Here is a 12,555-nt window from a genome sequence, read left to right on the forward strand (position 1 = left end):
GACTCAGGATCCTATTTTTAATAAACATTCATGATGATTTTTCTAGTCTAAATATACCACATCTTTTATATGCACTAAATTTCATGTTCTTTCTCTGTTGAGGAGTTTCTCAAACCCTGATCAGGGTCCATTACCCTTATTCTATACAGTATTCTCAAACTCTTGATTATCTAATTCCCCAACTCATAGCAGGTTCAAAGCTATCTACTGTGTGGTGTGGAACTGGCTCTTTTTTGTTTGGTTGGTTGGTTGGTCTTTTATCTATAATATGAGATTTTTTGTTTGTTTGCAGAAAATGCTTTGCTCTCAGGTGAGGGAGTTTATAAGTGACTTATTTATTACAGATACAAATTCCAAATCTAGTTTATTCTAAGCTTTTAAATTCAACCTACAAATTGTATTATTCCGTTAGTAAAGTTTAACAATCACGCAGATATTTTTAACTGATATTTGTTCCATTTAATTAAGTACCCTTCTGCATTTTCAACTATCCGTAAGGAGATGGAATAATTTAATTTACTTTTTTTAGTTTATTTTTTGAGATGAGATTTTGCTGCGTTGCCCAGGCTGATCTCAAACTCCCAGACTCAAGCAATCCTCCTACCTCAGCCTTCTTAATAGCTGGGATTATAGGCATGCATTCTCAATGTACTTTTTAAGCCCCTTATATATCTGACTAACAAATAAAACCTTCCAAGCACTTAATCAATTCCTACGCACATAACAAATTAAAAGTACAGTGACTCTTAAAGTTTTCTTAAATGTCCTAGCATATTAATGGCCTTAAAATTATGGGCAAGCAGTCAGACAGGTTATGAGAAATGTATCCAGATATCATTTAAAAATTTGTAAGAAATGTGTAAAAAAATGGAAAATTGTGTCAAGGTTAAAGTGTCTGAACCAAAACATGAAGCTTCACTTTCAAGTGTCTCAAGATGTAAAAATTAAAACTTCCATACCGGTAAAGAAATCAGGAACCTACATTGGGTAAAGGACGCCCTCTTCACTAAATAGTGTTGGAAAAATTGGATATCCACATACAGAAGAATGAAACTCAATCCCCATCTCTCACCACATACAAAAATCAACTCAACTCAAGAGAAATTAAAGACTTAAATATGAGACTGAAACTCTAAAAAATACTAGAAGAAAACAGGGAAAATACTTTAGGACACTGATCTAGGCAAAGATTTCATGGTTAAGATCACAAAAGCACAGACAACAAAAATAATAACAGACAAATATAACTATATTAAACTAAAAAGCTTCTGCACAGCAAAGGAAACAACAGAGTGAAGAGACAACCTGTTAATGGGAGAAAATATTTGCAAACTATTCATCTGACCAGGGACTAATATTCAGAATATACAAGGAACTCAAACAGCAGTTTAAACACACACACACACACACACACACACACACACACACACATGCACACACAAATAATCCCATTAAAAAGTGGGCAAAGAACATGAATAGACATTTCTCAAAAGACATACGGCCTCCTGCAGTGCCACGGGCCACAGCGGGATAGGGAGCCTCTGGGAAGAGCGGCGCCGGAACCGGCACCCACCTCTGGAGGGGCGGCGACAGCTGCAGGAGCGACCTAGGGAGTTGAGTGGAGCCGCCATGGCCGAGTTCCAGTCAAAAGTGAGCACGTGGACTAGCAGTACCGTGCAGGGCGCCAGAGCCTCGGTGTCCACCCTGCGCAGGGACCTGGGCTTCGTGCGCTCCCGCCTCGGGGTGTTCATGGTGCTGCAGTTGGTGCTGGGGCTGCTGGTGTGGGCCCTGATTGCAGACACCCCGTACCACCTGTACCCGGCCTATGGCTGGGTGATGTTCGTCGCTGTCTTCTTCTGGCTGGTGACAATGGTCTTATTCACCCTCTACCTGTTTCAGCTGCACATGAAGTTGTACAAGGTGCCCTGGTCACTAGTGTTAATGATCTTTAACGTCATTGCCGCCATGCTCTATGTCACCGCCTTCATCGCCTGCTATGCGGCAGTTGACCTGACGTCCTTAAAGGGCATGCAGCCGTATAACCAGAGTGCAGTTGCCTCGTTCTTTGCGTGTTTGGTGATGGTTGCCTACGGAGTGAGCGCCTTCTTCAGCTATCAGGACTGGCGAGGAGTAGGCAGCAGTGCGTGCCACAGCTCCCCCTGGGGCTGAAGCCGCCGATGGGTCACACAGCAGGGTCGCCCTGCAAGCTCAAAGCTGGGGAGCCCTGCGCGGAGTCAGCTATGCAGGGACTACACTTGCTCCTCTCTGCTCACCAGACACAAGCTCTCACAGCGCTAAGAAAGCAGGCCCAGGCTGGCAGGCATCTGGGCTTGCAGGAGGCCAACCGCTGAGACCTCCTCCCCATCGCCCTTATTCAGAGGAAGGTGAGGGGGGATCTGAGGCTGTGTCTCTGCCTTGTTTTTAGAGGACATCAGCGTCCAAGGCTGAGGCCCACCCTTCTCACCAGCGCTAAATGCCCTAACAAGGACTTTAGATCTGCAGCCCCAAACCCGCTGTAGTATAAGCCTAACAAACAACATGTAGCACCTCGTCTTTGTTCCAGGAGAGCTGAGCAAGCTCATGAAACCATTCTCCTTCCTTAAGACACAATTCCGACCCAACGCTCCCTGGAGTCAACCTGTAAAAAGCGAGTTATGATTGTTGACAGCATGGTCTTCCCTCCCTGCATTTCAGACACACCAGTTATTTAAAGCAATCCGTTTTAAGTGATTTCTGAATGCTGAAAAGCCTGTCCAGGTTTCCTTCCCTTTCCCGAGCCTCTCTTGTAATACTCCCTTTGGGCAAAGCTAACATCAGTGCCGATTGCTTCCCTGACCCTGCTGACGAGGCACAGGGGACCGGAAGGAGGAAGCGAAGCAAGGCCTTGTCTGGCCAATTGTCATGTGGTTGGTGGTTACTTTGTTTTTGTTTTTAATAAAAATGAAGATGAGAGAAATTTAAAAAAGAAGACATACAAATGGCCAAGTCATATATGAAAAAATGCTCAACATCACTAATCAGCAGGAAAGTGCAAATCAAAACTACAGTGAGATATTACCTTACTCTAGTTTTAATGGCTATTACTAAAAAGACAAAAATAAATAAATAAATAACATGCTGGTGAGGATGTGGAAAAAAGGGGAATTCTTATACACTATGCAGGAACGTAAATTAGTATAGCCACTGTGGGAAACAGTATGGAGATTTCTCAAAAAACTTAAAATAGAACTACCATATGATCCAGCAATCCCACTCCTGGGTATTTATCCAAAGGGAAGAAGATCAGTATATCAAAGGGATACCTGCACCCCGGTGTTTATTGTAGCACTATTCACAATAACAAGGATATGGCATCAACTTAAGTATCCATCAACAGTCAAATGAATAAAGAAAATGTGGAATACTCTACGGCCATAAGAAAGAATGAAATCATGTTATTTGCCACAACATGAATGGAACTGGAGGTCACTATGTTAAGTGAAATAAGCCAGGCACAGAAAGACCAATGTTCTCACTCATATGTGGGAGGTAAAAAAGTTGATACCATGGAGATAGAGAGTAGAATGATAGATACCAGAAGCTAGGAAAGGTGGTGTGGGGATGGAGGGATGAAGAGAGCCTGGTTAATGGGTACAAACGTACAGTTAAATAGAAGGATAAGTTCTAATGTTTGATAGCAGAGTAGGGTTACTATACTTAGCAACAATGTATTGTATATTTCAAAACAGCTAAAAGACTTGAAATATTACCAGAACATAGAAATGATAAATATTTGAGGTGATAGATACCCCAAATATTGACTTGATCATTACACATTCTATGTATGCAACAAAATATCACATATGCCCCATAAATGTGAACACAAAAATTTAGAGAACAACTTTTGTCCAAGGAAGGAGCAGCCTGAGGTTGCAGGAGTCCACAAGCAGATAGAAGAATTTGGTAATAATTAGGCTGATTTGGTAATTAGACACAAATCAGGGACACGGTCTACACGGTCATCCCTTCCTTAAGTTATGTAGTACAAGACACTATGAGTGTAAAAAGAGAGCTCGGCTTGACAATCAAGGTCAAGAGAAAAATTGACTTGTCTCTCTGAAGGTATAGACTTCACATCCCAGCTGATATCTCTGGACACCACGTAGTATCAACAGTCAAAACTTATTTGGGATGAGGTAATGGGGTGATTCACAAACCTCCCAATCTCAGTGGCTTAGCACAATATGAATTTATTTCTCTCTCATAAGAAGTCCAATGAAGATTTTCCTGGCCTGTGGTTTTCCTCTAAGCAAAGACTTGGTGATCTAAGCTCATTTCGTCTTTTGGGGCTGTCACCATCAACACATGTCCTCTGAGGTCGCTATGGAATGAGAAGAGACAGAGCCTTGACAAAGCACACCAGTTTTTAATTACCAGAGTATACTTTTTTTACTGTTTTACTAATATTATTTTTATCTAATATATTATAACTATTTATGGAGTACAATATGATGTTTTGATATATGTATATCATGTGGAATGATTAACTCAAGTTAATATATCCATCACTTCACTTATTAACATTTTTTTGTGGTGATACATTTGACATTTATTCTGTTATTTTGAAACATACGTCATTATTGACTATAGTCACCCTGCTGTGCAATAGATATCAAAACTTATTCCTCCTGTCTAACTGAAATATTGTATCCTTTGACCCTCAACTGCCCATCCTCTCTGTCCCCCCTCCTCAGCCTCTGGTAATCATCACTCTATCATCTACTTCTATAAATTTAACTATTTTTAGATTCCACACATGAGTGAGATCATGCAGTATTTATCTTTCTAGACACCTAGGTTGATTCTATAACTTGGTTATTATGAATAATGCTGAAATGAACATGAAAGTGCAGATATCCTTTTGATATATTGATTCCAATTCCTTTGAATACATTCTCAGAAGTGGAATTACCGGATCATATGGTAGTTATATTTTAAGTTTTTTGAGGAACCTCCACATCATTTTCTATAATGGCTGTATTAATCTACATTCCCAAGAGTGTGTTAGGGCTCCCTTAACTCCACATTGTTGCCAACACTTGTCTTTCATCTTTTTGATAAAAGCCATTATAAAAGGTGTGAGGTGACATCTTGCTGTGGTATTAATTTGAAAATGATTAGTGACATAGCCATGAATGATAGACTGGATTAAGAAAATGTGGCACATATATACCATGGAATACTATGCAGCCATAAAAAGGATGAGTTCATGTCCTTTGTAGGGACATGGATGAAGCTGGAAACCATGATTCTGAGCAAACTATTGCAAGGATAGAAAACCAAACACCGCATGTTCTCACTCATAGGTGGGAATTGAACAATGAGAACACTTGGACACAGGGTGGGGAACATCACACACCGGGGCCTGTTGTGGGTTGGGGGAAGGGAGGAGGGATAGCAATAGGAGATATATCTAATGTAAATGACGAGTTAACGGGTGCAGCACACCAACATGGCACATATATACATATGTAACAAACCTGCACGTTGTGCACATGTATCCTAGAACTTAAGTATAATAATATTAATAATAAAAAGAAAGAAAATGGTTAGTGACATTGAACATTTTTCATGAACCCGTTGGCCACTTATATGTCTTCTTTTGATAAATGTCTATTCAGGTACATGTCCATTTAAAAAATTGGTTACTTGTTTTCTTGCTGTTGAGTTGTTCCTTATATATTTTGTTTGTTTTGTTTTTAATTTTAATGTTTAGGTTTTGTGGGTACATAGTAGGTGGATATATTTATGGGTTGCATGAGATATTTTGATACAGGCATGTAATGTGTAATAATCACATCCAGGTAAATGGAGTATCCATCACCTCAAGCATTTATCCTTTGTGTTACAAACTATCCAATTATACTCTTTTAGTTATTTTTAAATGTATAATTAAATTTTTTTTTATTATAGTCACTTTGTTGAACTAACAAATACCAGATCTTATTCATTCTTTCTATTTTTTGTACCCATTAACTCTCCCCAATCCCTGTCCTTCAAGCCCACAACCCTTGGTAATATCTGGTAACCATGTTTCTACTCTGTATCTCCATGAATTCAACTGTTTTGGTTTTTAGCTAGCAAAAATAAGTAAGAACAGATGAAGTTTGTCTTTCTGTGCCTGGCTTATTTTCACTTTACATAATGACCACCAGTTTCATCCATGTTGTTGCAAATGACAGGATCTCATTCTTTTTATGGATGAGTAGTATTCTGTTGTGTATGTGTACCAAATTTTCTGTACCCATTCATCTATCAATGGATGCTAAGATTGTTTCCAACTGTTGGTCGTTGTGAAAAGTGCTGCAATAAACATGGGAGTGTGGATATCTCTTCAGTATACTGATTTCTTTTCTTTCGGGTATATACCTAGGAGTGGGATTGTATGGTATCTCTATTTTTAGATTTTTGAGGACCTTCCAAACAGGCTTCCATGCTAGTTATACTAATTAACATTACCTCTGCAGGGGCCATTGAAAATAATATGCTAAGAATAGATAAGGCTCAAGGACAGTATCTCTAGCTAGTTGCACTTTCAATGAACTCCAGTAGTCAAGGACAGTATCTCTAGTTGAACTTTTAATGAACTCTAGTAGGTGCCAAGAAGGCAGACAAAATAAGAAAGAACTTAGAGACAAGGAACTAAGCAGAAGGTCATATCTGGGTGCAGAAAGTTTGTTTTGCATTGTGTTATTTTTGCTGACGTGGGATTTATGGAGTATAAATAAAGTGAGGTGGAGGCTCTAGGCGCGGCCGCCATGTTCTCTGTTTGTCTTTGTCTCTTGTGTCTGTTCATTCTCCACCACCCCCGGCACGGGCCCCAAAAGTGGTGCAGCGAGCAGGGTGCACAGGGTGAGTAGTGGGGAACAAGAAGGGGAACCCCCTAGGAGCGGGTAAAACCCTGGAATTGTTAAGGGGAACCTTCTTAAGCTTTCATTATGGGGAATTCCAGTTCCTTGGCCTCAGAATATTTAAGATTATTACAAGGGCTTTTACTTTCAATTGGGTTGATGCAAAAGAGAGAACTTTGTGGAAATTGTTTGCTCATGTGGAACAACATTGCTCTTGGTTTCAATATCAAACTGAAGTACAATTAAATAAGCGAGAGTGGCAACAGGTTGTTAAGACCCTTCATCAAGCGCATCAGCACGGCGATATAATGTCAGCACCTTTGTGGGCCCTTTGTGCCTCTATTACTCAGGCTTTGGAGCTCTTAGAGACAGACTCTGAAAAGGGGGAAGGCGGGGATGAGGAGTCTTTGAAGTCTCCGATAGCCATTTCCCCTCCTTTAGATAATTCTGTAACTGAAGGAGAAGGTCCTTTGTGTGATAATGTGTCTCATGAAAAGGAATCAGAAATTCAAAAGGAGCTTCAGCCGGTTGTTCAATTGCCACAACAAATTTTACAATTGCAGTTATCTCCCCCTCAACCTTCTCCTCCACCCACTCCTGTTTTTACTTTTCCCGTGGTTCATCCACCCCCATCAGTACCTAAGGCGGAGGAGGAGGATAGTTTTCTGCCACCACCACCTCCGGTGGAAATGCTGCCTCGTTCAGGCACAGTTTTTGCTGTTCCCGCTTCTACTGCTAAAGCTGTAATTAAGGTATTGGATTCTCAAGAGGATGAGGATCCTCTACAATTGTTCCCCATTATTAGGCAACCTTTTGGTCCTAATGACCAATTTCCTCAAGGGGGTATAAATGTGCAGTATAATGTTCTTCAATTTAAATTTCTTAAAGAAATGAAGGCAGCTGTTGCTAATTATGGCCCTCAATCTCCTTTTGTCATGGGGTTCTAGATTCTTTCTCCTCTGAGAATTTGTTTTTGCCTCTTGATTGCGAGACTTTGGGAAAGGCTGTTTTGGACCGCTCTCAGTGGCTTCAGCTACGCAGTTGGTGGCTGGAAGATGCCAAAGAGCAGGCCTGCCGCAATGCCACTAGAAATCCTCCAGGACCAGCAGAGGAGCAATTAACAGGCACTGGTCAGTTTGCTACCGTAGCGGCTCAATCTGGACTTGAGGACGTGGCATTATCACAAGTTAAAGCACTTTTTTTAAAGGCTCGGTGTAAAGTAGAACCATCAGGAAAAACTGCCTTGTCTTTTGTTAAGATTTTGCAGGGCGCAAACGAACCTTATCCTGACTTTGTGGCTCGGCTCCAAGATGCTGTAATAAAGACTGTGGGTAGTGGGGCTGCAGGCCAAATCCTGGTAACCACACTAGCTTTTGAGAATGCTAATCAGGAATGTCAGAGGTTGTTGCGTCCTCTAAAGGCTGTTGGAAACTTACAAATAGAAGATTATTAGAGCCTGTGCAGGAGTGGGAGGGGCTGCCTACAACGCTCAGTTGTTTGCTGGAGCTTTATCTAAGGCATTCATGGGAGAAAAGGGAGTTTGCTTCCAATGTGGAAAGACCAGTCATTTTAAAAAGGAGTGCCATAAGTTATCTAATAGGAGTGACTCCTCCAAAGTAGAATTTAAAAAGCTTCCTACTGAGCCCTGTCGTCGTTGCAGCAAAGGGTGACACTGGACTAATGAATGTCACTCTAAAGTGGACAAAAACGGTAATTCTCTCACCTCGGATAGGGAAACTTGCAGAGGGGCCCTTCAGCTTGGGGCCCCAACAACAATACAAGCCCTCTTCATTTGCAATTTCCAGTCAGCTCAGGGGTCCAGTATCAGCAGGCCAGTCAGCCAATGTTAACCCCCAATTTTCATTAGCTCAGCTTTTCTCTGCTACTTCCGGTAGCGCTGCTGCTGATGTGGCGATTTTACAGGCTGTTGAACTCACCCCAGAAATGGGAGTTGTTAAATTGGCTACAGGTGTTTTTGGGCCATTACCTCCACATACTGTGGATTGCTTATAGGACGCAGTAGTAGCATCTTACAGGGTTTACAAGTTCATTTGGGTGTTATAGATTCTGATTATAAGGAGGGAAATTCAAATTATGGCTCAGGCTCATAACCTATATCCCTGAAAGAGGGGCAGTGAATTGCACAACTCCTTGTACTACCCTATTTTCAGTTTCCTCCACGGAGGCAAGAAAGAACCGGAGGTTTTGGAAGCACGGGTAAACATATTTTTTGTGAAACTTTAGTAACTCAACAAAAACCCTTGTTTCCCCTCGAAGTAGAGGGACAAATTTTTCAGGGCTTGGTTGACACTGGAGCTGACGTTTCCATTATTGCCTCTGATCAATGGCCTTTGCAATGGCCTAAACAGCCTGTTGCTGTTCTCTTACAGGATTAGGTTCTGCCTCTGAGGTGTATCAAAGTTCTCAATCCTTAAATTGTCGAGGTCGGATGGTCAAATGGCCCAAGTTCAGTTTTATATTGTTCCTATTGCCCTAAATTTATGGGGGTGAGATTTATTGCAACAATTTGGAGCTTTTGTTCTATTCCTCATGTCTCTAATTCTGCCAAGAATATGATGTTCCGCATGGGCTACAATCCCCTTGAAAAATCTTTAAACATGTAGCCACTGTTCAGCAGCCTCAAGCCCTTCCTTGACATGGAAAACTAATATTCCTGTATGGGTTTAACAGTGGCCTTTAACACATGAGAAGCTTGAGGCCTTGGAAAACTTAGTTCAGGAACAATTATCCCTAGGTCATATAGAACCTAGTACTTCTCCATGGAATTCCCCTGTCTTTGTGATTAAGAAAAAAAATGGTAAATGGAGACTATTGACAGATCTTGTGCTATTAATGCATGTATTCAACCCATGGGATCCTTACAACCTGGCCTTCCTAACCCTTCTATGATTCCTCAAGATTGGTTACTTATGGTTATTGATTTAAAAGATTGTTTTTTTTCTATTCCTTTGGATCAAAAGGATTGTGAACGTTTTGCCTTCTCTGTCCCTGTTTTTAATAATCTCAGCCACTTTCTCGATATCAGTGGAAGGTTTTACCTCAAGGTATGTTACACAGCCCTACCTTGTGTCAAGAATTTATCCATCGAGCTCTGAATCCTGTTCGAAAATGTCATCCTTCTGTTCTTTTATCATTATATGGATGACATTCTTCTTGCCGCACCCACCAAAAAAGAGCAGCAAGATGCTTTTACATCCCTACAAACGCAGCTCTCTTATACTCACTTAATATTGCCCCAGAAAAAAATTCAAATAGATTTTCCTATTCAATATTTAGGTTATACTTGGGAGCGTGAAATATTCGACCCCAAAAGATTCAAATTCGACGCAATCATTTAAAAACATTAAATGACTTTCAAAAGCTTTTAGGAGATATTAATTGGATGCGTCCTGTTTTAGGAATACCAACATATCAGTTACAACTCTTTTTTCTATTCTAGAAGGAGACAGTCACTTGGACAGCTCACGTCATTTAACTCCTTTGGCTTTACAGGAACTCCAGCTTGTAGAAGAACAACTTCAAAAGGCCATCTACATTATATCCTTCCTGACGTTCCCCTTTCCTTTTGTTTATTTCATACTTTACATTCTCCTACAGGTATGATTCATCAAACAAATCGTCCATTAGAATGGATTTTTTTATCCAACAAAACATCTAAACGCTTGACTACTTATATCGATCGTTTAGCTGAATTGATCATCAAAGGACGGCATCGCTGTCAACAACTCTGGGGAGGAGATCCTTCCTTAATTATCTCTCAATTCACTCATAGTCAGATTACTTATCTTCTTGCCACTTCTGATTCTTGGCAAGTTGCTTGTGCCTCATTTGTCAGACAATTTTCTACCCAATATCCTAAGTCTCCGATCTTTTCATTTTTTAGACAGCATTCTGTGTTGCCTTTCTCACCAATATCTTTATTTCCTGTTCAAGGCCCTACCTTTTTTACTGATGCTAGTAGCAATGGTAAAGCTGGATATTGGAGTGTTCATCAATCTCGAGTTACAGTTTATCCTTATCCCTCGGTGCAACAGGGAGAACTGTTTGCTATTCTCATGATCTTACTTGATTTGCCTTCCACCAGTTGTAACATTGTTAGTGATTCTCAAATGCCGTGTATGTTACTCTTCTATTTCTCAAGCCACTCTACCTCTTTGTGCTACTTCTTCTCTTCAAAAACTCTTTTCTTTGTTGTCTTCTACTTTGAGCCAACGTTGCTCCTTTATTCATCACTCATCTTTGTTCTCATTCTCAACTTCCTGGACCGTTAGTTCATGGTAATGCTCAGATTGATTCGCTTTTAATTGACCACCTACAGGCTGCAGAACAAGAACATGATCTACATCACACTAATAGTTCTGGCCTTCAATGACGATTTCATTTAACTCATAAACAAGCTCGTTCTCTTATTCGAGCTTGTCCTTCTTGTGCTCCTTTGAGCATTCCATCTTTCCATCCTGGGGTTAATCCATGAGGTACTCAAGTTAATCAGATTTGGCAAATGGATGTCACACACGTCCCTTCTTTTGGACGATTAAAGTATTTCATCCACCTGATACTTTCTCTCATTTTCAATGGGCAACTCCTTTGCCATCTGAAAAAGCTGATTCTGTTATTACTCATCTCTTAGCTTGTTTCGCCATCATGGGCATTCCTCTAATACTTAAAACTGATAATGACCCTGCCTATGTTTCTCGTAAGTTACAAGTTTTCTTACAGCAATACAAATTCAACATCCACCGGTATCCCGGGCAACAGTCAAGGTCAAGCCATCATTGAGCGAGCAAATTTAACCTTAAAAACTCAACTGCTAAAACAAAAAGGGGGAAATGAGTCCCCCAGAAATCAGATTTTAAAGGTTTTGTTTACCTTAATTTTTTGAATCAATGGAGACAATTGCAGGACTCCGCTGCCGTAACTCATCTTTCCTCACCTCCCTCGGCGATAGTCCCCGCCGACAATTTAAAGGCTTGGTATCCTAATGAAGAAGGTAAGGTGCTCAGGGGCAAGTTCTAAAACAGGAACGGGCTATGCTCTTGTCCTTACAGGGAGCGGACCTGAGTGGTTTCCTACAAGGTGATTGAAACCCTGTTGAAAACAAAACTGGACTCAGCATGCATCTCTTCCTTTGTTGGATGTGCCTCAGCAGGGGACTTATTTCCCTTAGTGAGGCTTTGTATGAATATTGGACTTATATTCCCTTTCCACCCTTGTATCAGGGAGTGGCCTGGGGGGAGGCGGAAGTTAAGGTTTTCACCAATGACACTACTTGGATGCCATCCCCCTATATGGACAAGGACAACATAGAATGGGAAACGGGAATAATAAACAGCACATACCAATTTGGAGTGGAAGGACTTCCGATTTGCATGGGAAATAGTCCTCATTGTCTCCGGAAATCACATGAAGCTTGGGCTGTTCGCTATAATCAGCCATGTGGCTGCCAATACTGTTATATTGTAACTAGAAGTTTTCATTATAATCATACTGTATATATTAATGAGACTATTCCTAGTTCCTTACCTTTTTGTCCTATTCCAGAGGTTTCCCCTAATATTGAGGTATTGGAGTGGCAACATTGTCGGGGAACTAAGCCCCGGATTTTATTAGAATATAATGGGCTGCAAGTAATTGATTGGAGTGT

At 40.8% G+C, this 12,555-nt stretch overlaps 1 protein-coding gene across 1 annotated transcript; it reads left to right on the forward strand.

Moving 5' to 3' along the window:
* Nucleotides 1–1,629: 1,629 nt before the first annotated feature.
* Nucleotides 1,630–2,169, forward strand: LOC117077798 (plasmolipin-like). Its single transcript, XM_033201405.1, has one exon. It carries the CDS (start codon nt 1,630–1,632, stop codon nt 2,167–2,169), a length of 540 nt encoding a protein of 179 aa, XP_033057296.1.
* The last annotated feature ends 10,386 nt before the right edge of the window (nt 2,170–12,555 follow it).

The sequence above is a fragment of the Trachypithecus francoisi genome, unplaced genomic scaffold (assembly GCF_009764315.1).
Source record: "Trachypithecus francoisi isolate TF-2019V2 unplaced genomic scaffold, Tfra_2.0 Lachesis_group6, whole genome shotgun sequence".
NCBI lineage: Eukaryota > Metazoa > Chordata > Mammalia > Primates > Cercopithecidae > Trachypithecus > Trachypithecus francoisi.

Excerpts from the sequence above, each read along its gene's own strand:
- LOC117077798 (XM_033201405.1), top strand. The coding sequence starts at position 1,630 with ATGGCCGAGTTCCAGTCAAAAGTGAGCACGTGGACTAGCAGTACCGTG.